This window comes from Nomascus leucogenys, chromosome 11, assembly GCF_006542625.1.
Source record: "Nomascus leucogenys isolate Asia chromosome 11, Asia_NLE_v1, whole genome shotgun sequence".
NCBI lineage: Eukaryota > Metazoa > Chordata > Mammalia > Primates > Hylobatidae > Nomascus > Nomascus leucogenys.
This window is the reverse complement of record NC_044391.1, coordinates 114,587,341-114,612,740: the sequence shown is the minus strand read 5'-3', so window position 1 is coordinate 114,612,740 and position 25,400 is coordinate 114,587,341. Positions and strand designations below refer to the sequence as shown.

The 25,400-nt window shown below is 35.3% G+C and overlaps 1 protein-coding gene across 1 annotated transcript in view; it reads right to left on the bottom strand.

Annotated features, from left to right (window-relative positions):
• OPA1 (OPA1 mitochondrial dynamin like GTPase) overlaps positions 1–25,400 on the bottom strand; it is a 104,453-nt gene that overhangs the window by 42,424 nt on the left and 36,629 nt on the right. The window contains exons 8-21 of the mRNA XM_030822996.1: positions 23,283–23,336; positions 19,382–19,486; positions 17,396–17,482; positions 16,620–16,733; positions 11,848–11,928; positions 11,654–11,728; positions 11,255–11,326; positions 11,072–11,171; positions 10,601–10,731; positions 9,084–9,156; positions 8,909–8,981; positions 7,540–7,655; positions 6,554–6,618; positions 5,809–5,885 (exon numbers count right to left, since the gene is read on the bottom strand). Coding sequence (XP_030678856.1) covers positions 5,809–5,885; positions 6,554–6,618; positions 7,540–7,655; positions 8,909–8,981; positions 9,084–9,156; positions 10,601–10,731; positions 11,072–11,171; positions 11,255–11,326; positions 11,654–11,728; positions 11,848–11,928; positions 16,620–16,733; positions 17,396–17,482; positions 19,382–19,486; positions 23,283–23,336 — 1,223 coding nt within the window. The remainder of the gene's footprint in view (positions 1–5,808; positions 5,886–6,553; positions 6,619–7,539; positions 7,656–8,908; positions 8,982–9,083; positions 9,157–10,600; positions 10,732–11,071; positions 11,172–11,254; positions 11,327–11,653; positions 11,729–11,847; positions 11,929–16,619; positions 16,734–17,395; positions 17,483–19,381; positions 19,487–23,282; positions 23,337–25,400) is intronic.

Here is a 25,400-nt window from a genome sequence, read left to right as displayed (position 1 = left end):
AAAGTTGTAACCACTGGAACTGCTTTCTGTCACTGTGATTAGTTTGTATTTTCTAGAAATTTATATAAATGCAATCATGTGGCATATACTCTTTTTCTTTCTTCTTCCACTCAGCATAATTGTTTTGAGGTTCATCATGCTGTTGTATGTATTAATATTTCACTTTCTTTTTTTTTGAGACAGGGTCTTGCTTAGTTGCCCAGACTGGATGGAGTACAATGGCACATTCATGGCTCACTGCAGCCTCAACCTCCTGGGCTCAAGCCATCCTCCCATCTTATCCTCCTGAGTTGCTGGGACTACAGGTGGACACCATTATGCCTGGCTAACTTTTTAAAATTTTGTAGAGATGGGGGTCTCACCATGTTGCTGAGGCTGGTCTTGAACTCCTGGACTCAAGCAATCCTCTTGCCTTGGCCTCCCAAAGTGTTGGGATTACAAGTGTGAGCCACCGCATCTAGCAATATTTCACTTCGTTTTATTTCTGTGTAGTATTCTGTTGCATGAATGTGTTTATCCATTCATGTGTTGATAGACACTTAGGCTGTTTCCAGCTTTTGGCTATTACAAATAAAGCTGCTATGAGAATTCACGTATAAGTCTTTCTTATGGACACACGCTTTCATTCCTCTTAGGTAATACCTAAGAATGGAATGTTTGGATCATATGGTAATTACATGTTTAATGTTTTTTTTTCCCCAAAATATTTGCCTCATTTTACATTTCCACTAGCAGAGAATGAGAGTTCTAGATCCTCTACATCCTTGTCAACACTTGGTATAGTCTGTCATTTAAAATTTTAGCCATTTTAGTAAGTTTGTAGTGGTCACTGTGGTTTTACATTGTATTTCTCTAATGACTAATAATTTCGAGCATCTTTTCATGCACACTTATCTGCCTAGTATTAACACATACTTCATGTGTTTATGGGAAAGTCCGAGACTGAAAACTTCTTGGTATAAATATGACAACTTATCAGATCACAGCATAGAGATGTTATAGAATGCTGTTAGATAAAATTTTTCAGTAATTCATGATTAAGGTAACAATGTAAAAGATGCATAACCATGCTGAAAATTCTGCCTTGAAAGACATCTTAAAAGAACATGGGTCACTAATAAAAAAATATAACTATTTTAATTTGAAATCTCAAGAAAATATTTCTTTGGGTAATAAACTTATATCATAATGGAATACAATACAAAAAAAAACTCTGCTTATCAGGGGATCCTTCCTAAGAGTAACCTCAACCCTTTAGGATATAATCACAAATCTCAGGGTAGCAGAAACATCCTGCTGTCCAACAGCCCAGCTGAACTTCTCTGGTGAGGAGAGTCAACATCTCCTACCCTCCAAGACTATTGACCAAACATTTGGTGTAAAATGAAGTCTACTGAATCCATCAACACAGATCCTGGTTTCCCACTGCTAACTTTCAGGTCACTTTCCAGTACAACCAGTAAAGAAAACAGAGTCTGAGGAGGATATACGACTGGGGCCCAAAAGGACAAAGACAATTTAGTCACTGAGTGAATGACAGAGAGTGGGAGAATTTAAGGAGCGAGATGAAGAAAAGCAGCCTGTCAGGGCCTCCTCTTCAGATACCACTTTAAACACAATCTCGAGACTACTGAAAGTTGAACTGAAGACCAGGATCCAGCCTCTGACCTCCAGGGCTTTTTTCTCGTCCTGCTTCAGAAGACACATAGTCTGTTATTTTTCCCTGGAGTCTGTGGGCCAGGAACCCATATCCCTGACACCCTTTTTAAACTCCTGATTACCAAATCCCGAGAAGCTAAAGGCAACTTTCTCAACGGAGGTTGCTGCTTTGACATCCACGGAGGCAGCTGTTACCACTTCTCCTTGCCCAGCCTCTCCTGCCTTTCATCGTCAAGCTGCTGTCCTCCGTCCCAGACTCCCACTGCTCCCCTCCATCGCAACAATTTCTGTTGTGCTCCTATGATAACCTATAATGACAAATCATTTTACACTCTCATTCTCTTTTCCTATTCTTTTTATCTCCAAACCTTTCCTTAAGGAAAGTGATTGTCCTCTGTTCTCAAATTCTGCTGAGAGGAAGCTATTCAGTAGTTGAATGGCCTTCAGAGTTAGAAAGTAGAAGCCAAGTCCTCCTCACCCCAGTCTGTCTTCTGAACCATCAGTTCTCAATGTTCATATAAAAACCCTTATACTGTGAAGCCACTCCATCCACTTATGCTTGCTGCTATCATCTAACAATTTTCCCAGCCTACATTCTATGTTTTCGTTTGTTTGTTTTCAGACAGGATCTTACTCTGTCACCCAGGCTGCCGTGCAGTGGCGCAATCTCGGCTCACTGCAACCTCCACTTACTGGGTTCAAGCCATTCTCCTGCTTCAGCCACCCAAGTGGATAGGATTACAAGTGTGCACCACCATGCCTGGCTAATTTTTGTATTTTTATTAGAGACAGGGTTTTCAGCATGTTGCCCAGGTTGGTCTTGAACTCCTCAGCTCAAGTGATCCGCCCATGGGGGCCTCCCAAAGTGCTGGGATTACAGGCATGAGCCACCGTGGCTGGACTATATTCTGTGTTATTATAGGTGACTTCTCTATTCCAGATTTTGCCATCAACCAGGGATAACTTCTACTAATACACAAAATATAATTTAAAAAATATAACAAAGGTAATAGTTTTATTGCCTTCTTTACAGAAACTTTACCTACATTCCATTTTAATTAATGAAATACTTTTTAAAATGGATCTTTTTTTTATTTTAAAGTAGAGGACTATTATACTCCATATAATAATTTCAACCAACACAGAAAATGTAAGAAGTACCCCATAGTTCCTCTTTTATGAGATAACCACTATTTATGGCTTTATTATTTAAAAAATTACATCTGCGTTAACTATTTGTGTGGGTGCATTTACACAAGTGGTTCATAATTATACATACTGTTTTATAAATCCTTTTTTTAAATCTAAAAGTATATTGTAGTTTTCCATGTCAACATCCTATACTTTTCAAAGGCCACTCCTATCCATAGAGCAGTAATCTGCTCTATATAAACCAAATACTACATAATCCCAAATGGGAAACATAAATTGCTTTCCATTTCTTCACATTTATTTTTAAAACCAAGGTGAAAGGTCTTATGTGTTCATCTTTGTCAAATATATCATTATTTGCATATATTCCTAGCAATGTAATTACTGAATATAAACATACTCATTATTTAATAGACTCTTCATTATCTACACAAATCATCACTAAATACTGTCAATTCTATCTTTTAGGTAACCTCTCAAGTATCTCACAAGTGTCTCTTCTCTACCTGTATTACCACTCACTACCCAAGTTTAAGCCACAATCACATCTTGCCTAAATTATTGCAACAGCCAACTGCCTCCTTGCTTACAGTTTTCTCTGCCCGTATTCCATTTTGCCTACTACAAAGACCTTTCTAAAATGCAAACCCGACCTAATCCTCTTCAGTGACCACCCTCCCCCCACTGCTTACGGAATACATACTAGGCTTCTGAATATGGCTAATAAACCCAATATTTTGCTTACATCTACTGTTTTACCTCCTGCCTCTTACCCCCATTTATGTTAAAGCCACAGGACACAGCTACCTGTGTCGCCTTTCTTGTTCTCATCTCCTGGCTCTTACCATATTCCTGCCTCTGCCTTAACACTTATTCATGTTTTAAATTTCAAATTATGATATTGCAAATCTTTGATTTCTGAAGTCCAAGAATTTCTAAAAATGTACCATAGTAGCATTTTCAGAAAAAATGTATTTCTGTGAAGCTAGCCAGCTATCCTTCAAGAAAAGATATGTCTACATTGATGGTCACATGATGTTAATGATATCTAGATATCTCCTTCTGAATGGCAGTGATTCCTTCTTGAAAACCAGGCACAGCGTAAAAATGCTGAGAGCCTATTTCCTACTATAATGTATTATATGTCAAATCTATACTCCTAATAACCTTCCTAAAACTTAACTGAAGGACAGTGGAATGTCTACAAGTAAATAACAAACTGTCATGTTATGACATAAAATGCTTTTAACACTTTCCAGATAACAAAATATAGATCAGTCTTATGACTTAAATAAATGTAAACATTTTAGGCACTGTCCTAAAATATCACATAGGATTATTCAGCAAAAAGATACCAATAAAAACTTCAAGAGAACATCAACCATGTCACAATAATAAAATATTTGGAAAATATTTGGGGTGTAACGCACTTGAATCCAACGTGGTATGAACAGCTAAGGCTTGGACCTGCTATTCTGATTTATATTTGTGTTAACATAACATTTTTTCAGCCTCTACAGTCTGAAAAAAACAGAGAATCATATATGATCCGGCAGTTTACACAAATCAATCTCTAGCAGCCAGATGTCCTAGTTCTGACCCTTGCCTTTTCAATGGGCAATCTGGTGGTATGCGTTCACTGTCCCTTCACAATTCTCTTCAGTTACCTTTGTATTAAATAAATTACATTTATCTTCAAGGCTCACTTTAGTGAAGAAATACTTTGATTTCAGGGTTGCTCTGTCCAAACAAAACCTTTCCATTTGATGATACCAAAAATTAATTTATAGAAGGACCACATTTTCTCCCCATAAACAGCATTATTAGTTGTTACAGTTTACATATCACTTTTATATACATTAAATACCCTCATACAACCTAGCAAGGCAACTAGTATTATATTCAATCTGTAAACCTATATATCTCTTTGTAACTTCAAAGCTGACTGACACAAAGCCATGGAACTGGGCTAAGATAAAAATAAACATAAGTTGTGTCATAACAATGTTTGATTAATCAACAAGAATAGATAAAATTAGATCTCTTTTTTTGGATAAGGAATGGAGATTAAAAACAGGCAAATGTGGACTACTTGAAGACAGAAGAGGTTTCACCACTGAGGAAGAAACGACAGAAATGAGGAAACTAGTGATGTTGAATTCAAATGTACAGACCAGATACTACTATCTATGCTCACTTTTGATAACCTTTAACTGAGTGAATAGACTAGGTACAGAAAATATTTACAATGAAAGGCAGTGAGGATAGTTCTGCTCCAAAAATAAATTCTTAAAAATACCACAGTCTTCATTAGAAAGATAATTTCTGCATGAGGAATTTTTTAATTAACACGTAACTACAAAAATGTCAAGGCTATTTATACATAGCTTGTTTTACCGTGTCTCATTCCACTGAATTTAGGAATGGCCAAACTTACATAAAATATAAACTGAAGGTAATAGTTTGCCTTAGAAAAGATTAACATAAAAATTTTTCAAAAAGGTGCATTTACTTGCTATTTTTAAAAATTTCAAGTATTAATAGCATTAAGTTCAAAATGTGATTTGGATACAACATATCAACCACATGTTACAGAAAGCACTAACTGTTCTTACTGAGAATGGAGAACCTGAACATATATACTAACCTCCCTTTACAAACCAATTTTGACAGGTTGATATTTACCTAAAGTACAGTTTGACGAAACTTTTGCCCAAATGATTTTACAGAAATCATGATTATGTATTTATTAAGTATAGATAAAGAAAAGGCAAAGAAAATCAAGATTTAAAAAGAATATGAAGAAAGTCATCTTCCAGAAATTCAACTGGTTAGACTACAAAAGTAGTTAGATATTGCCAAAAAAATACACTATTACGTTTTTGCCTATGAGCCAAGGCCACAATAAATCACTGCTTTATCAATCTAAGTTTTAGCATTTCATTATAACCTGTATAGTAAAGTCTTTCAGAAAAGAGACTAACATCAAATACTTACCAGTGTTTTGGTGTAACCTGGCTCAGACTGATAACTTCATCAAGGATTTCATTTTTAGCTTTTTCAAATAGTTCATTCTAGGCAATATAAATACAAGTAAGTAAGATTTCCGTAAGACAGTAAATTTACCCCATCATGATTTTCAGAGATAACCAAAGGGAGGTTTTTGACAGGCTACTAGGCTGAATTTGGGTTTAAATATACATGACTAGCAAAAGTGCACTTCCAGTGTTTTTTTTTTTTTAGGAATGCCATTATCCAGATAAGGACAAAGAAACCGACATTAATATCTACCTTCTCAATTTTGAATGCAGTTTTTCACATAACACTTGTTCACGTTACGTGAAAGCATCAACACGTATTAATTTAGTACATCAGTAACTATATATTAATGCTGTGTTTTATTAACTAATGGGGGATTTTAAAATCAAGGAAAAACAATGTTTAATTCCCACTAAATTACATGAATACACGAATTCTACAAAACCTTTAAAGCATATTCATTACCTTCTCAGAAAACACTTTCAACACTTGTTTTGACATCTTATAATCCATTTTTAATCCTATATAATAAATAATTTAAATTATTGTAAGAGATAACTGCTCCTAGAGATGTATTCTTACAAATTACTACAGTCAAAACCAAAGTAATTTAGCTTATCAGATGTTTCTCTCAACATAAATTTAGTTAGCACACAACATTAAATTAAGATATATACAAAATACATGAGTATCCAAATATTACCCGGTCAAGTTCCCGCAGGCGAGGATAGTTATTCTTCCATTCAGTTTCAAGGTTAAAACGTGTTGCTGAGGAAGAAGGAAGAGTTCAAGTTTGATGACTCTCCTTTCCAGATGTAGTGGTTAAAGTGGTTAAAATACATATCCTTTGTATTAACTGAATTTCTGAGAGTGTGCCTATGACCCCTTAATACTCTGGGATCTCAACATGTCAGAATTTCATTTTTGCAATAGCTTTCAAAACTATTCTCCCTGATTCTAGTTTCTCCATGTTAAATCCATTAGCACACAGCTGAAGTAGTTTAGTACCATAGAGCTGCTGAGAGAATGGACTCTGCAGTTGTACCACCAACAGCCAAATCCCGGGCCTATTACCCATGCTGTGTGACACTGGATAAGTTATTTGGGTAAGTTATTGTCTTCTGTTCTCTCTTATGTAAAATGGAAATAAAAGTTATACAAGGTTGCAGAGGGACTAACTGGGATAAATAGGTAGGATCAGGTAGGATTTACATATGGGAAAAGAGAAAGCAAATATATTCTCTTCAGATAAAAGACACTGAGCAGGAAAGTGTGGGATTCAGGAAAGGGTACCACGTAAATAAAGTCCAGAGGGCTCTGCTTCCCAACACATCTGCTCTCTTCGCCCTCAACAGGGTGAATCTGAATTCTCTATAGTTTATTGTGTACTTCCAAGCACTAGCAAACGTTCTCATCTGTTTGAACTCTGCAAATGTGTTCCTAGAGATGTTTCCTCTGAAAGGAAAAATCTTGTTCTTGTATAACAACTGAAGGTTTGTATTCTTCTATTTTCCAGATATTGTCTAATTGTAAATGAACTACTAAGCAACTGTTAAAGGATATTGTCTAATTGTAAATGAACTACCAAGCAACTATTAAAGGAAAGTAGTATAGAATCATATGGATGCTAAAGGTTGCCAGCTAATAAAATGTCTTAATTTGCTTGCTTCTTTAAAAACTCCAACTTACCTTTGAAACTATCAGCCTGTTGTTCAACGGACTCTCGTACCATTTTCCAAAAGCAGTCTGATACTGCAAGGCTTAAATTTCTTGTAGTCACTTGGTGTGCCTTTAGCATGCTTGTCCTATTAAAAAAAATAACAAGAGCTAAACTATATTAAAATGACAAAAAGGACAACAACACTACCACCAAGTCTGTGAATGTGCTTGCTAACAGCCACTCTTACCTTTTATACCAGTGCTGTTTAATCAAAATTTATGTGACGAGGGAAAACATTCCAATATGGTAGCTACTGGCACACTGGATTACTGAGCCCTTGAAATGTGTGGCTAGTTTAACTGAGGAACTGTATTTTTAATTTTATTGAATTTTAACTAATTTAAATTTAACGTTATATTTTATTATTATTATTTTTTTGAGCTGGAATCTCGCACTGTCGTCCAGGCTGGAGTGCAGTGGCGTGATCTTGGGTCACTACAACCTCTGCCCCCGACCCCCTCAGGGTTCAAGCGATTCTCCCTCCTGAGTAGCTGGGGTTACAGGTGCCCACTGCCATGCCCAGCTAATTTTTTTTTTATTTTTAGTAGAGCTGGGGTTTCACCATGTTGGACAGACTGGTCTCAAACTCCTGACCTCAAGTGATCTGCCTGCCTTGGCCTCTGAAAGTACTGGGATTACAGGCATGAGCCACCATGCCTTTAAAAAGAACATGAAGAAAGCCATCTTCCAAAAATTAATTTAATTCCAACTAATTTAAATTTTAATAACTACACAAAACTAGTGATACCATATTAGACAACACAGTTCTATGTGTTGTCAGTGCACTCCCAAAGCATGTAAGATTATGGTTTGCAAGAACTATCTTGACTTACCATACTAACCTAGGAACAAACACACTTTTCTATTTCCAGAAACTCAACATATAAAGTTTTAGTATACAGTAATACAACTGGCCTTTAGCTCTTTTTGCTTATCTTATCTCCTGTCAATATCTATCCAGGGATACCTCTTTGACAACCCCACTCCAACCTTCCCTAATACTGTAAGAGAAATATGTACACATATTTAAAAGTGAAAGTGTCAATTTTCTAAAACCACTTTATAAGTAAAATAAAGAGGCAGATATCTATGTTGTCTTTTGGTGCCCACATCCAAGGAAGCATGCCAGTATGTATTGTACCATGTGATAAACTGCTCTCAATTCTGTCAAAAAGTAGCTAAGGACTTGTTTATTAGATACAGTTCACTATTTGGGAAAAATCCTAGAAATCCGATGTTAAACTAATGGTTATAAAACCTGATCTTTTAAGTGAAAACAGTTCGATTTAAGCTACTCTCCTACTGTAAAATGTTTAAACGTTTTAACAAGATACCTACTTTAGGAGCTTTGAATTCTGAAAAAACTCTTCTTCATATTCTCTTATAGCTTCAATGCTTTCAGAGCTGTTCCCTGGGGAAGAATGATGGTCAAATTTTCACCAACAAAATTACTCTTTATTATTTGAAAACAACATAAACTAAAAATAAGTTATTATAATCCATCTTTGCATACCTTTTCCTGTTACAACAGCAAAATAACCTAAAGCTTTCATTGGGAAGAGCTTTCCTTCAATTATCTGCTGAATCTATTTTTAAAAGTGGGAAAAATTAATGTGAGATATAGTTTACATAAGTTTTAAAAGCATAATATACAATTTAGAAAGTAAAATAATGCTATACATGTATATAGTTAAATAAATCTGCACAAAAGCATTTAAAATGTTTTTCCATTGCTATTTGAAAAAAATACACTTAATTTTACTATATTGAAAATGTATTATTAAAACACACGTATCGAAAACCTGGAATGATGTGTAGTTCTTTAAAGTCAGACAGACCTTAGTTTGAATTCCTGCTCTGCTGCCTAGCAGTTATGCGACCTTAAGTAAACAACTTAATTTTTTCAAAAAGGTTGGTGAGATTATGGGACAATATGATACAGTGCCAGGCATGAAGCACTCAATAAATGGTAGCTATTATTATTTTTCCATACTCTCTTCAAATATCTAAATTCTAGCCAAGCTGGATTGTCTTCTTTTACTCCTTCCTCCCCTGCCACCTTCTTCCTTAATATTTGGATCCACTGATTCTCAACCCTTTTAGAATCAAAAATCCATTTCTAAATGTGATTTAAAAAAAAAAACATAGACTATGTACCCAGAAAAATGCATATTTGCACAGAGACCTTTCACATATGTTAGAGTTTCTACCCCCTGAAGCCCATTCAGATTAATAATGGGATGAGAATCCCTCCTTTAAGACAAGTTACACCTAAGCTAATGCTGAATCTTTTATACAAAAAGGACTGAAATAAGCTTCAGTTGCATCTCAGAAGAAATATAAACTCACTATCCTAGAGGTGAAAGAAATGAAAGGAATGAAGAAAGATGGGGAGGAGGCCACAGAAATTTGTTTCTACCTCACTTCTCCCCTTCCCCATGTCAGAACCATCAATACCATGGCAGGCCTTACCCTTAAAAAGAAGGCAGAGCAGAGGTTATGGTGGCTACCTAGAAAAGGGTTAACACAGCAGGCCTGAGACTACTATCCTTAAAAAGGCCTGCCTGCCTTTGGCTGGTATCTGAAAACTTAACTGGTAAACAGTTCCCTACACTGATATAAACCTCTCCCTATATAACAGTGGCTCACTACTCAAGTAATGTGGTTTAATTGTAACATATGCTTTCCTTTTGGGAGTATGAAATAATTTTGGTCCATGAGGATGCCGAAACGACTAACCTCCAATGAAAACCTTAGGAGCTGAGTCTCTAACAAGCAGCTTGTTGCTGGAGGAATTAAATGTGCCCTGTGTGAGTCTACCGGGAGTGAACTAGTGGAAACGTGAGCCTGGTTTCCTTCAGACTTTCATATCATGTAGCATTTCCTTTTGTGATTTGCTTTATCCTTTCATTGTAATAAATCTTAGTTGTAAGGTGTTCTTTTTTTTTTTTTTTTTTTAAATAACAAATCCCTATCACAGCTGGAGCTTTTACAAAGAATCTATTCTCTCAACAAAGAATTTGACCTCACCCTGCTTGGACTGGCTACATTTTTCTCTGCCAGGTCTACTTTGGTCAAAACGAATATGGTTCTCCTTCCATGAGGGTCCATTTGACTGACCAAGTCTGTAACAATACTGCGTTCAGCATCCACAGATCCATCTGAAGAAAATAAAAAAATGACACTGTGGAATTTTAAGCTGTAAAGTAGACTTTTAAAACTTAGCACAAAGTATACCCGTGTCTACATTATAGCAAGAAAGATTTTAATACATTTACGTTATTTACTAAAAAGAAATCCTAGCCAATAAAAATTTCAATGATGCTTATGTAAAATTTATCAAAAAAATTTCAACTTTAATTTACTAATAAAATGAATACGAAGAGAAGGCAAAAGTGCATTTATCTTGTATGTTTACATAACACGAACTATTTAATGCAAAGCTTGGATTGCTAAAGAAGAAAACATATCAGTACATTAAAATCTTTTGATATGATTTACCTTGAATACATAGTATGATGGCATTAGGATTCTGCATGTAAGCTTTGCTGATACTGAAAATAGTTTCCTTTGTGTCAGGAGCCATGCCTGATGTCACAGTCTTAAAGAAAAAGGTTTTAAATGTCATTATAAATGCTTCACACAATAGAAATAAAATAAAATACATGTTTTGTATATACTTACATTAATCACACCTGGTAAGTCAACAAGCACCATCCTCTGTAGTCCAGGGCCTTTTACATTTAAGGATATGGTCTAGTCAGGAAAAATAAAAATAAAATAATGCTAAATTTTGGGGGGAATTTGTTAAGAATTTTTTTTGGTGAAATACATTCTGAAAATTCTATATCTCATCCATTCAGATAAGATGTTCACAAAAATGGTATTCTTTCTCTGATCCTAAAAGTAATTATTCTGGAAAATTACCCACAAAATGATACATTATTTGGAATTTTTTTTAAAAAAGCTCTACATATCTTGGAACAGCAGCAATCTAAACATCAATACCAAGATTATGATTTATTTGAAATCATAAACATTTAATTTCCATAAAATGTGACTGAAATGAATTGCAGCCCTTACCTCAGGGCTAACGGTACAGCCTTCTTTCACATTTTTCCTCATTCGAAGTTCTATTTCATGTCTTAATGCTGCAAGCTAATAGAAAACACAAAATCCAAAGAAAATCTTAATTCACAAATATTCTTTAACTGTCTTTTATAAGCTCATCCGGGTTATAAAATTACACATAGCAACCTTAGATGAACTTTACTTACATCTTCTTCTTTGGTAAGATCAAACTCCCGAGAACTATCTTTAAATAGGGCCACATGGTGAGGACCTTCACTGAGAGTCACCTGATAGTAATAGAAAACTGAGATGTAATGATGTATTTATAAGTAATATTAATTCCCACAGCCCTTATGTGGTCTAGACAGGGCGACTGCATTGCACAAATCCAAGAGTCCCTTCACACTACTGCTGGTGCACCCCCTGAAGCTGTCAACATGGTAGTTCTGAGACGACAATAATTTTGTATTTGTATTGTTTGTATATATGTCATACATGTTGTGATTTCCCAACAAGAATGCTGGTTCCTTTATATCGCTTATGACCTAAAATGCTGCTGCCTCTTTCTTTCCCCAGTCAATGCTATACACAGCACTAAGCCCAAAATCATCTCTCTAAAACTTGAAACACTAAAAAAAACCTTGCATTTAACCTCAAAGATGGTTAGGTAAAGGCATCATTCATTCAACCTCTATAGAGAGTGAACTATGTGTCAGGTGTTGTAGGTGGGGAAACACAGAGCTGACTGTCCCGGTTTTAGACCTCATTACATGCTGGGAGAAATATACACAGACATAATAGAAGAGAGTGACAAAACCTAGGGTGCCACAGAAGAGAATGGAACTGATGATAAGGGAGCTATGACAGGCTTCACTCAAGGAGTGATATTTGGGTAAGAAATTTTGTTTTGTTTGTTTTTTTGTTTGTTTTGAGACGGAGTCTCATTCTGTCGCCCAGGCTGGAGTGCTGTGGCGTGATCTCGGCTCACTGCAACCTCCACTTCCCGGTTTCAAGTGATTCTCCTGCCTCAGCCTCCCGAGTAGCTGGGATTACAGATGCCCGCCATCACGCCTGGCTAGTTTTTTGTATTTTTAGTAGAGACAGGGTTTCGCCATGTTGGCCAGGCTGGTCTTGAACTCTTGACCTCAGGTGATGCACCCTCCTCAGCCTCCCAAAGTGCTGGGATTACAGGCATGAGCCACCGCGCCCAGCCAAGAAATGTTATAGCAATGTATATTAACAGTCAGTGGTTTCACAAGAACTTCTAAACGCCTAATTGACACTTTTCTAGCTTCTCTCTAGTCATTTTACTTTAAAAATACAATTCCTTCTACTGAGATTAGCTAAACAGGCTAAATTAAAAAACAATAAACAGCTCTTTGAAAGCTGTTCAGCTATTTCCATCAGAGGATTTGCTGATTTGTAGCACATGGCAAAGGCCCAAGAGAGAAACTTAAAATGTATAGCAGTTTCACTGGGTTGAGTAGACAAGATTGGAATTCCGAGTTATCAAGCAGTCACGTCGTAGGGTGCCACAATCCCAAAGAAAAATGAACTGCAGAAATAAACCTCCAAAACAAAACCCAACATCCCGTGCAGTTTCCTTTCACAGCTTTCACATATTAAGAAACCAAGCAGAAAGAAGCTGCTAAGGAGGTTAAAATGCTAAGCTGGGATGTTGGCACTTTCACTGCTCTGGGGAAACAAAAAACTGGAATTCAGGGTTGGTCAAGGAGAAGCTCTAGTAAACAGTAAGGGACTAATGACAAACCGGAACGAGACCAGCCTCATCTGTTTCAAGGAAACCTGTTCACACCCTGCCTGCCAAAACAACATTAATTCCTTCTTGAAGTATCATCCACAGCTTCTACAATTAGGGTGCTAGTAACAATGTAAAAGGTAGGTTTCTTTCCCATGTTTTTACAACTGATTATTGAACAGGATATGAGGTGTAGTCTGAGGTTCATTTTGTTTTTATCTCTAGGTTAGATGTACCCCAAATTCCCATCGATAGTAAAATGGATATGTAAAGTCTGGTACATTCACACAGTACCACACACAGAACTAGTAACCCATAACACGATTCAATCCATAGCTAGACCCACAAAAGTGCAATCTGGATGAATCACACTAGGCTGCCCATATCCTGTTGCACTTGTAAACAGATTTCATTTCTTGAAGATTTCAGCATCAGCCTCACTGTCTTTCTCCCACTATTCTTGCCATAATTCTTGGTAATTTCAATCTTCCCATTATTCTACACCTACCCCCACCAGCTGAACATGAAAAAAACAAAACACAATCATAATGATTCATTTAAAATTTATGTCGACAGAACTTAAAGGGACTTCAGTCCAACTCAGTAATCCTAATATCACTTGACTTTCACCACTGATTCACTCCTAGAGTCACCACAATCTGTTAAAAGACTTCACTTGTTCTTCCTGCCTCAGTCTTTAATCTCTTCTCCTTTCTAATTAACAGCTGATCATCTGGCTTAGTATTTCACTGAGTAAGCAGAAGCAATCAGAAGGAAACTTCCACACGTTCCCCTTTCTTGCCTCCACTGGTGAACTCAATGACTGGTTTCTATGTTCACCTTCCTTGATGGATCAGCAGCATGTGACCTCACTGAGCACTCCCTCCTCCTCCATATTTTCTTTTTGTTTACCTGACTTTGAGCGCACTGCCCTGCTCTGCTTTGCCTCTTACTATACTGGTTGGGCCTTCACACATTCCTTTGTTATTTTCTCTTCCCTCAACATCTTAATGTTCAGAGTGCCCAGAATATACTGCTTGCTTCTGTGTCTTATCTCTACTCACTCTCTTGAAGATCTTCTCCAGTAAGATCATGACTTTAAATACTACTTTTAGATAGTTGATCATGACTCCTAAATATATGTCTCTGGCCCAGACGTCTGTCTAAACTTGCATACCCAACTGCTTGTTATCACCACTCAGCAAGTCCAAAATGGAACTCCTGATCTTCTTCCCCCAAACCTGATCCACTGACAGACTTCCATGCAAACTACATCCTTTAATTTGTTCAGGCTAACGACCCTGGAGCCATCATTGATGATTGACACTCTCTCTCTTTCTCCCCATTGCTTTTCTTCTCTCCCCTCTCCATATCAAACCTGTCAAGAAATCCTGTTAATTCTACCTTTAAAATACATTGATAATCTATCCATTTCTTACCACTTTCACTGCTACTTCCCTAGCCCAAGTATCACCTGGATACTCCAGTAGCCTGGACTCCCTGGTTCTACATCTTGGCTACAACTATTTTCAAAAGAGCAGCCTTTTAAAAGGCACTGTTGTTACTTTGCTCGAAATCCTGCACTGGCTCTCCATTTTACTTAAAATAAAACGGAAGTCTGTACAATGGCCTATAAGGCCTTATTGATCTGTTCCTCCCTGCTCTTCATTATTCCTCTAACGTCATCATTTGCCCCGACCATGGCTAGCTCTTCACCCCGACCTGACCACACAGGCCTCTGTGTTGTTCCTTGAACACGACAGCCGCACAACCACCTCAGAGGCTTTGCATCAGCTATTCTCCTTGCTGAACACAGGATATCCTCAGGACTACTCCCTCACTTTCTGCAAATCTTGGTTCAAATGCCACCTTATCAATGCAATCTATGAATACTCTGGGGCACCCCCATTCTCCTTGCCTGGTTCTGCTTTTTCTTTTTGTACAACACTATTGCCTTCTAACATACTATACAGTTATGTATTATATTTATTATCTATTGTCTGTCTCCCTCTACTAGAACATACTGTCCATTATGGCAAGGATCTTCTTTGTTGTTGCTGTTTACCAACATATTGCCTAGAATGCTGCTAGTACATATTAAGCATTCTGTCAGTATCTGTTCAATGAAAGACTCTGCAGCCCCATACCTTCTTCCTGTGACCATGGAGAAATTGTCAGTGCTCCTAGATATGGACTAGTACACCAAGTCACAAGCTCCTTCACCTCAGTAACTTTGCTCTTGTAATTTTCCCTCTCCCTTGCATCATTTCCCTCCCTTTCTTAGATCATTATAATCAGCATATAAACATCTTTAACCCTTTTCCCACTTGCTCTGACAATATCTGCCAGCAGTGCTTGCAGCTGCAGCATTTGCCCCAACATAACTCTGCCGTAAAATATCTCGCTTTTATGATTATTTTCACATAGCTCTAGTATACTGACTTTGGAAACAAAAGACATCATTCTATTTCAAGCATTCTGTTTTTAGTAACGGTATGACCATTTACAAAATATAGTAATTTTCAATAGTTGAAAATGTCAAATCCTAGAAAATGCAGAATTCCTATGTATGATGTTTACATCATTCTCAAAAAGTTGTTGGCCGAAGATTAATTTGATAAATCTGACTTTTAAAAAACAGACATTCTGATGATTGAGACGATTCTGATGTTAGTACTGTTTAGAAATAACTCTAAGAACAGTTTTTATATTTTATTTTCACATTGAAAATTAGTCAGATTTGCTTCAGCTTCAGAGAGTGTGTTTACGTAAAATTAAATGAGCACTGGTGTTGAGCTGCACTTTTTTTTCTAAACAGGAAAAGGGTTAAAAACCTTCCCTTAATCCAACAATATTCAATTGCTACTGCCTCATTTCTCTGCTCTTTTGTCACAATAAAACTAGAAAATTAACTATATTCATTGACTCCACTCCCAATATTCTCATTCTCTTAACTTCTCTCTTATCTTATTCAGAACAAAATCCGAAGGCCTCCCAAGTGGGTCTCTGTCATCCTCTGCTACCACTCTCCCCTCACTCAGCTCCTGCCACACTGGCCTCCTGGCTGTGCCTCCTACTGATTTCCACATTAGGGATTATTCCAAACACTATGTATCAATTCTTTCTTTGGTTAAAAGTCTTCATTTCAACACAATAAACAGGTCTCACTGAAGCAGTTACTCTCCTAGGGAACCTCACTGAGATGGCCTGTTTTCTTACCTTAACTGGCGAACGTGTCATCATCTCCCCAGATCCTCTCGGGAATATTCGAGCTTGGGCAATCATTTCCAACACACTAGTCTTTCCAGCACTCTGATCTCCAACCACAACAACCTTCCCACAAAACAAAGAACACTTATTCATATTTTTCTGATACCAAATTAAAATTAAATCCTATTTGTAATGCTGCTCTGAGTGTTTTAGTCTTTTAAAATTTCTACAGGTGAAAAAATATTTTAAAATCTGTAAAAAAAAATGCTGATTGATACATGTGTGCACACTGAAAATAGGAACAGCAAAACTATAACTGGATAAACTGTTTATAGCCTAATTTTTATTTTAAAAACTTGTGCTAATTTAAACCAGTATTTCTAAAACCAGGTTATCAACTTTCCATAAATCTTTTCCATAGCTAGTTTACTGTTTAAAAACACATTTTCAATTCTATTAAATTTCACACATATGGCTAATTTAATCCACTGTTCAGTATTTAAATATTACTAATATTATGACTATATAAAGCCAAATATCTTCCTTCATAACACATATAGTAACTCACAAATATAATGTACTTATATTTATTAATATTTATAATGAACTAAAATAGTCAAATAATATTGCTTAAGACATTACTTGGAATATACAAGATTATATTAAAAAAAAAAGCCTACATCTAGTATGTATATATATGTGTACATATATACACATAATTTTTAAGAAGCTAAGCTGCTTCTTTTTTTGCTAATTGGCAAGTTCACTATCAATTTTTCACATACCCGTGGCAGATGATCTTGTGTATTATAACTGGCATCATAATCAGAGAGAACATCAAGAACTTCAGAATACATGTCAATCAAAGATTTCTGTAAAAATTTTAAAAAGTTATAAAACAGTGAAAGTAAAGAAAAAAATATAACAGATGTGTCAAGAGAAAAAAGTGATAAATTCAAATTGTTTTTCCATAATCATTGTATCGTTTTCTCAAATTACATAAATACATCTTCATAGTAAAAACTAAAATAGTACAGATTAAAAGTCCATTTCTCATTCAGTTTATTTAGATACAATGATTTAATAAAGTTAATTAATTCAGGATTTCCTAACATTCTAATTAAGTAAGATGGAAATTATTACTTAATACTGATGAGCTAATACTGAATGCAAGAAAAGACCATTAACACCAAAAAGGCAAAATAAGGTGGTCAGGTAACCAACTGACAATGAAATTATTCTTTGCCAAGTTTGAGGCATGCATGAGAGAGAAACAGGAGAGAGGACAGAGAGCACGTGCAAGCAAGCATCTGAATGAAGGATAAACAGGAAGACTGTTAAACCGGTAAGGGTGGTTAAGTATCCGCTGACAAGTGGGCAGGCTGAAATATGAGTGTAGCAAAAGGGCAAATATCCTGTATCGTTTCTTGCTGTAGAATCAGAGTTGAACGTGGTGCTTTGCATTGCGTGTAACAAGCTTCATGTAATTATTTGAAATTATTACAAATAAATTACAAATTAAAATAATAAAATTATAAGTAAATAAATTATATAAATTATATATTATAATAAATTATAAATTATAAATTATATAAATTATATATTATAATAAATTATAAATTATAAATAAATTATAAATAAATTACAAAATAAAATAAATTACTGAAATAAATTACAAAATAAGTAAACTACAAATAAAATAAATTATAAGTAAACTACAAATAAAATAAATTATAAGTAAAATAAATAGGCCTGAAAAAAAGGGGTATCATCAAGCATTTAATAATTATGGATAAGTTTTAATGCTAAGGCAGGAGCAAAATGATGCCTTAAGGTTCCTTTCATTTCTTAATCCCTAGAAAAAATTAAATGGCAAGCAACTGCCAATCCACCCACCTAAAAATAAACAAAAAATGTTAATTGCCACTGCATTTTATGAGAGAAAATACTGTTTCTGAGGTAAACTCTACACATGTTAGCACTTAGAAATGACTTTTCTCAGTTCTAAGTGCCACTTGTAAATAGTCATGTTATCTGTTTTGTGCAGTCATGATTTACAGTCAAAGCTACTAATGCATGTTTGTTAAGCTAGAACTGTATTATGTTTGGACCTTGACTACAGAATGTATACACCATGACTTACTGCAGTTTTGCTACATATAAACTCTGCTTACTTATATGAGATTTAAGTTAAATAATTGTTTCAATTCAATTTAGCACATGTGGTTAGTTTGGTGGGAATAGTAAGACTCGATTCATTGATAAATAAGCTTACCAATGTGCTCATGATAATAATACCAGCATGTACTTTTTCAAAAATTCTTTAAAATGCCTAAGAAAGCTCTCCTTAGAAGAAAAGTGTTAATTTTTTTAAAAACTGAAGAAAATGGTCTAATCATTCACTGGCATACAAGTAAAGCAATGATGATAAGTCACTTACATGTCCATCAATTAACAATTCTGATTTTATATAAAATTTTATGTAAAAGTTAAGCCTAGAAATAAACTAGATATTTCAGAAAAATAAACTGATTCACGTGAAATAGCTCTTAAAAGTGTAAAGATTTTATGGGCATAGTATAAAACAAGTATTTGGAGACTACAACTTTTAAAATGTCTTAATACAGGAAGAGACCCTCCATCCTCCAAGGACATTAGATTAGAAAGAAAAGGATGACAGCACACTTTACAGCTCCTTAAAAACTGGTACTGATGAACACACAATGTTAAGCGGTAAAATTTTGAGATTAAACAAGATAAACTTAGAATACCTTAAGCTTTCTATGATGAATGCCTTTGTCATCTTTCTGCAATACTAATTTTCTCAATTCTTTGTTCTCCTTTTCTAATCGTTCCAAAATTCTCTGATACTTTAACTGCAACAAAATAATAAGTGTAACTATATAAGAAAAAGATGGGTTATCAAATAGTATTAAGTCTAAATTAAAATCTTCCAAAATCTTGAAGTCATATCTCCTATTTAAAATGTATTACATTTTAAAAGCATCTAGAAAACATCGGGAATAAAATAAACAATGACTATTATCTCTTACAAACAGTGGAAATCATTGTAATTTTCTATCATAATTAAGAATTTCATTTGGAAAATTCCTTGCTACTCACATTGAAAAAATTATTTTGAAATAGTAAAAACGTAAGAATTTAAAGAAGCAGTTCTTAAGTACATTCTAAAAGGGAATATTTCCTATTATATCAAAATTTTAAGTCTTCACATTACAGGGCCATTTAACACAAATTCAAATTCTTCCCTTTCTTGACATTATTTTAGGTTTTAATTAAGATGCTATAAAATAATAATAGCTAGCAGTACCCAAGCATGCATTATGTGACAGACTCATTAGTAAGTGTTGCAAATGCATTAACTCCCTTAGCCTTCACAAAAGCCCCATAAAGCAGGAATTACACAGACTAGGAATAAAGAGCGAGGAATATCTGAGAGCCTGACCAAGGTTGCCTGGTAGAGGAGTAGGGTTTTGAATAGAGGTCTGTCAGAGGCTCAAACTCTTCTATGTTTTGTTATGTTTCCATGTCCAGAGATAATATATTAATATTTAAAAGAATGATATAGGCTGGGCGTGGAGGCTCACGCCTGTAATCCCAGCACTTTGAGAGGCCGAGGCAGACGGATCACGATGCCAAGAGATCGAGACCATCCTGGCCAACATGGTGAAACCTTGTCTCTACTAAAAATTAGCCAGGCGTCGTGGCGGGCGCCTGTAGTCCCAGCTACTAGGGAGGCTGAGGCAGGAGAATCGCTTGAACCCGGGAGGCGGAGGTTGCAGTCAGCCAAGATTGCACCACTGCACTCCAGACTGGCGAAGACAAAAAAAGCTGGGAAGACAAATTAGAAAGGATCAAATTTATTTGAGAAGGAAATGTGTAGCCAAGCAACTACTTACAAAAAAAAAAAAGAAACCAAAAAGAATGATATAAAAACAGATTTTTAAAGAAGACTAATATGTCTAAACAGGTTTTTTTTTTGTAAGTAGTTGCTTATCTACACATTTTCCTTCTCAAATAAATTTGATCCTTTCTAGTTTGTCTTCCCAGCTTTTATTTCTTCTCTAAACATTAACAATATAGAGAAAACTATTAAAATAACTCCTTCCTACAACCAGCAGAATGTTTATGTCCAACTTATAATATGCCTTTTATAATAGAAAATATTCCTTGTAATTCTTTTAGCTTATTGGAATCTTTCAAGAACAAAGTAATTCACAGGAAATCATGGTTCTATCCTTACAGCAAGTCCAACTCAAGCCAAATTAAAAGACTGCATACATAATTGAACACATACATAGTATGAGACAGGTAGAACTACTGGCTAGACTCTACTATAAACATATTTTTACATAAACTTATTCATTTATATCTAGGAATAGTATATATAACAAAATTCTGGTAGCATCTAAGGATTAAGATCTGTGTTGTTTAATATGGCAGCTACTAGCCACATGTAGTTATCCAGTACCTGAAATGTGGCTGGTCTGAAATGAGATTGTGCTGTATGTGTAAAATACCTCATTAATATTTTTTATACTGATCACATGTTGAAATGATACTATCTGGGATAGACTGGGTTAAATATATTATTAAAACTAATTCCACATTTCTTTTAACCCTTTTTTAATGTAAAAATTAAAAATTACACAAGTGGCTTGGATATTTCTATTGGACATCATTGATACAGATAACCCAGTGAATTCTCCATAAGACAGTCTATCAGTGCCTCATGGCTGACAATTACAATTGCATAAATTGAAGGGTTTATATCAAGGGATATATAAGAGGGTAGAATTTCCAGTGGCTCATTTCTTTGTAAACACAAAATCAATTTTGGGGTCTACATTTTCTGGGGATGGAAACATTTTGGTACAGATGTCTACATTTTCTGGGGATGGAAACATTTTGGTACAGATGCCAATTTGCAGCCATCCTGAAGAGATGTGCTATTGGGCTGTCTCTCAAAGCTCTAGAACAATAATTCTCAAACTTTAGAATGCAGCAGAATTACCTTGAGGGCGTTTAAAAACAGATTGCCGAATTTCATCCCAGAGTTTCTGATTCTTCAGTAGGTATGGGATGGGGTCAAGAATGTGCATTTCTAATGTGCTCCAGAGGCTATGCTTTGTGACCAATGATTCTTACCCCTGGTTGCAGATTGGAATCACCTGGCTAGGAAGCCTTAAAAACATAGATATAGTGCTCTTTCTAGAGCACAGTTGAGTCTAGCATATAGTGAGGTTTGAGACTCAATAAATAGATACTAAAGAAACCTGGGACTCAAAACATAATACTGACTGATTATCCCTAATTCAAAAATCTGAAATCCAAAACACGCTGGCCCCAAGCATCTCAGATAAGAGATACTCAACTTGTAGCTGTTTCACTTTTTCACAAAAAAGAGATCCAAGATTAACTTTTTCTTTTTCTTTTTCTTTTTTTCTTCCAGACAGGGTCTTGCTCTATTGGCCAGGGAGCAATCATGGCTCACAGTAGCCTTGACCTCCTGGGACTCAAGTGATCCTCCTGCCTTAGCCTCTCAGCTGCTGGGACTACAGGCACAAACCACCACACATGGCTAATTTTTTAAAAATTTTTTGTAGATACGGGGTTTCTCCGGGTTGCCCAAGCTGGTCTCAAACTCCTGGGCTCAAGCGATCCTCCTGCCTCAGCCTCCCAAAGTGCTGGGATTACAGGCATGACCCACCATGCCCAGCTGATAGTAACTCTTTGAACTTTAAAAAATAAGTTAATTAATGCATGTCAGTGTCACCTACATAGAAAAACTGATGATTGAGTGATAGGGTAATTTTTTTTTTTTTTTTTTTTTTGAGATGGAGTCTCACTTTGTTGCCCAGGCTGGAGTGCAGTGGCGCCATCTGGGCTCACTGCAAGCTCCGCCTCCTGGGTTCACGCCATTCTCCTGCCTCAGCCTCCCGAGTAGCTGGGACTACAGGCGCCCGACACCACGCCCGGCTAATTTTTTGTATTTTTAGTAGAGAAGGGTGGTTTCACTGTGTTAGCCAGGATGGTCTCGATCTCCTGACCTCGTGATCCACCCGCTTCGGCCTCCCAAAGTGCTGGGATTACAGGCATGAGCCACCGCGCCCGGCTGTGATAGGGTAATTTTGTACTAGAATGTTACCCACTAATTACATTGCAGAAAATAGGTCCTTAAAGTAATAATTTTATCACCAACTATAAGAAAATAGCTTTTCTAAGCAGTGCCAGAAAGAGCTTTAGATAAGCATTGTGTGACTGCTTTCAGACTTGCAAAGCAAAGTAAAAGTTTCCCGAGAGTCCACTAGAACGATGTGGTAGACTCAACTCAAATTTCTTTAACTGTATTAGCTGATCAATGTAAAAATAAAAGCATAAGTTTATATAAGGACAAGCCACTTTCTCCCTTTTGGGCATAAGATTCACTCAAAATAGGTTTTTACATATAAATGAGTTAACTCCATACTTATCTAGTTCTGTCTTTATTCCTTATTTCTCAATTAGCTTTTGCATCTATCGATAATAAGGTTCTATCATTAAACATTCCAAATTTTGCTCTGTTGAAAAAATAAATGTCCATATCACCAAAGTTATATTCGATATTATAATTTTTAAAAGTCCCTAGTTTTTCTTAGTCATCGCGATTACCTGAGTGTGCAGAAGTTCTTCCTGAAGTTGGTCAATTTTCTCTTTGTCTGACACCTAAATGTTTAAAATAATTTTAGTTGAATAGAATTAGGTTTATTCAGAATGTACAGCAAGTTAAATTTTTTTGATAAGTATTGAGAGTTAAAAACAACTGACTTTATATGCATATTTAATCAAAGTAATTTTAAATCAAGTGATTTAAGAAAGTAAAAATACCTGTATTTATCAATAAAAATGGTTCACCAAAATTTTACATTGAGAAACAAAAACCTTAAAAGGCAATCATTTTCCTGTTGCTATTCTAGTCATTTCTTATGAAAGCCTAGTTAGAAAAACAAGAGATCAACACATATGGTTACTAAATTCCTCAGAAGTTGTTTTGTACTAAAGCATAGGGACTCATGTTTGGGGAAATAAACCACTGATATCCCTCCAGAAATGTGTTTTGAAAAGGCAAATACATGTTACTATTTACAGCTATTTAAAAAGCTCATTGGTCACAGTGTATCTTATAAGGAAATATTTTTGTATTGTATCCATTTCTGTACCATAAGTAGCGAATTATGTAATAAATGCAAAGAACAAGTTGCATTTTCAGAGATTTAAGTGGAGCCAAATGCTTGCTTTTAAATTCAATTCCAAGGAAAGATCTGCTAACTCGTAATACAGAGAGTGCATCCATAGCAATGAAGCCAAGTACAGCAACTAAAATTAATTTCAATATAAAACAAAAATAAAATTCACAGGTATTGTGTAAACTACTTCAAATTGTTATTAATGCTAATAATTCTAAAATAAAATATTAAAAAACAATTATATAACAGGTTTTAAAGTAGTCACAATACAATTATAAATACAAAATATAATAATCAAATATAATAAAAATGATGTGATTTATGACAAATTCACCTAACTGTGCTTTGACTTCTTGGTAACAGGCAGAAGTTGTCATCCCAGCCTTTAAAAATAATTGTCTAATTTCTGAAAATCAAAACTTGTAAATATGAACTTATTTCACAGGAGAAAATAGTTAAATCCATATTTCTCTTCATTTAAATCCTTGTTGTTCTTCATTCATTGGTTATTTAAGCAATCACAACACATCATGGCAGCAAATATACATGAAAAAATTTTAAATGATTTGCTTATTGAGGTAGACATTAATAAGTCTTATCCATGCTATGAAGTTATTTTAAGATTTTAATTCCTATTTCTAAATACTTTATCATAATTTTCCCAATTTTTCATTTCAATAATATAGATAACAACCCTTGCTAGAAACAAAAGGTACACTCTTTTTTTCTTTTTTCCTTAAAAGCCTATGCCTAAATAGCTCCAAAAATGATCTGGTAATTAGAAAAAAGATAATGCAAACTTCAATTGTTTTCCCATTTCTGTACAGCAAGCACAGATCTGCTGATAGAAGCTTTTTTTCATTTTGACTGTGTGTGTTTATGTAGGATGGACAAGAATTATAAACAGTCGCCGAAACCGTGAGGAGACAAGCAAGTTGGAGAGGAGCCCACAAACTAAAGAACAGAATCTTGAAAGCCAGTGAAGAAAGAGAGAATTCCACATTATGATCATGTGGCCATCACACCGTAACAGTGTGGTCACAAAAAATTGTTATGTGGATTTAATTTCCAATTCATTTTAAAAGGTACTTTGATTTACTTTGTTCCATTAAATATTTATCCAACTGTAGCTAAATTAGTGTGAAATGTATAAACTGTATTAGTATAAATTGTTTTAGTTTTAAATGTAAATACTGACTTCATGCAATATATCCTAAATTATTATAGAAAATCCAGCATTACTTGACATCTGGGGCAATAACTTAAAAACTAATACAATTAAACAAAAAAGTTAGGATGTTTAGTATAAGCCGAGGGCTATAAAAGGTTAACTTAATTTGGTGAAATAAAAAAGTTATATAAAAAGTTAAAATGATATAAGGTTAGTAGAATATTACAAATATAATTTCTATGCTAGATTAGTAGTATTTAATGATCACAACTGTGAAGATGTTTATACATTTGAATTTTAGGATAAAATGTGTCATTTGCCTTTCCGGTACAAGGAATAACTCACGCATGGTTTACCAGCATGTTTCCTCTC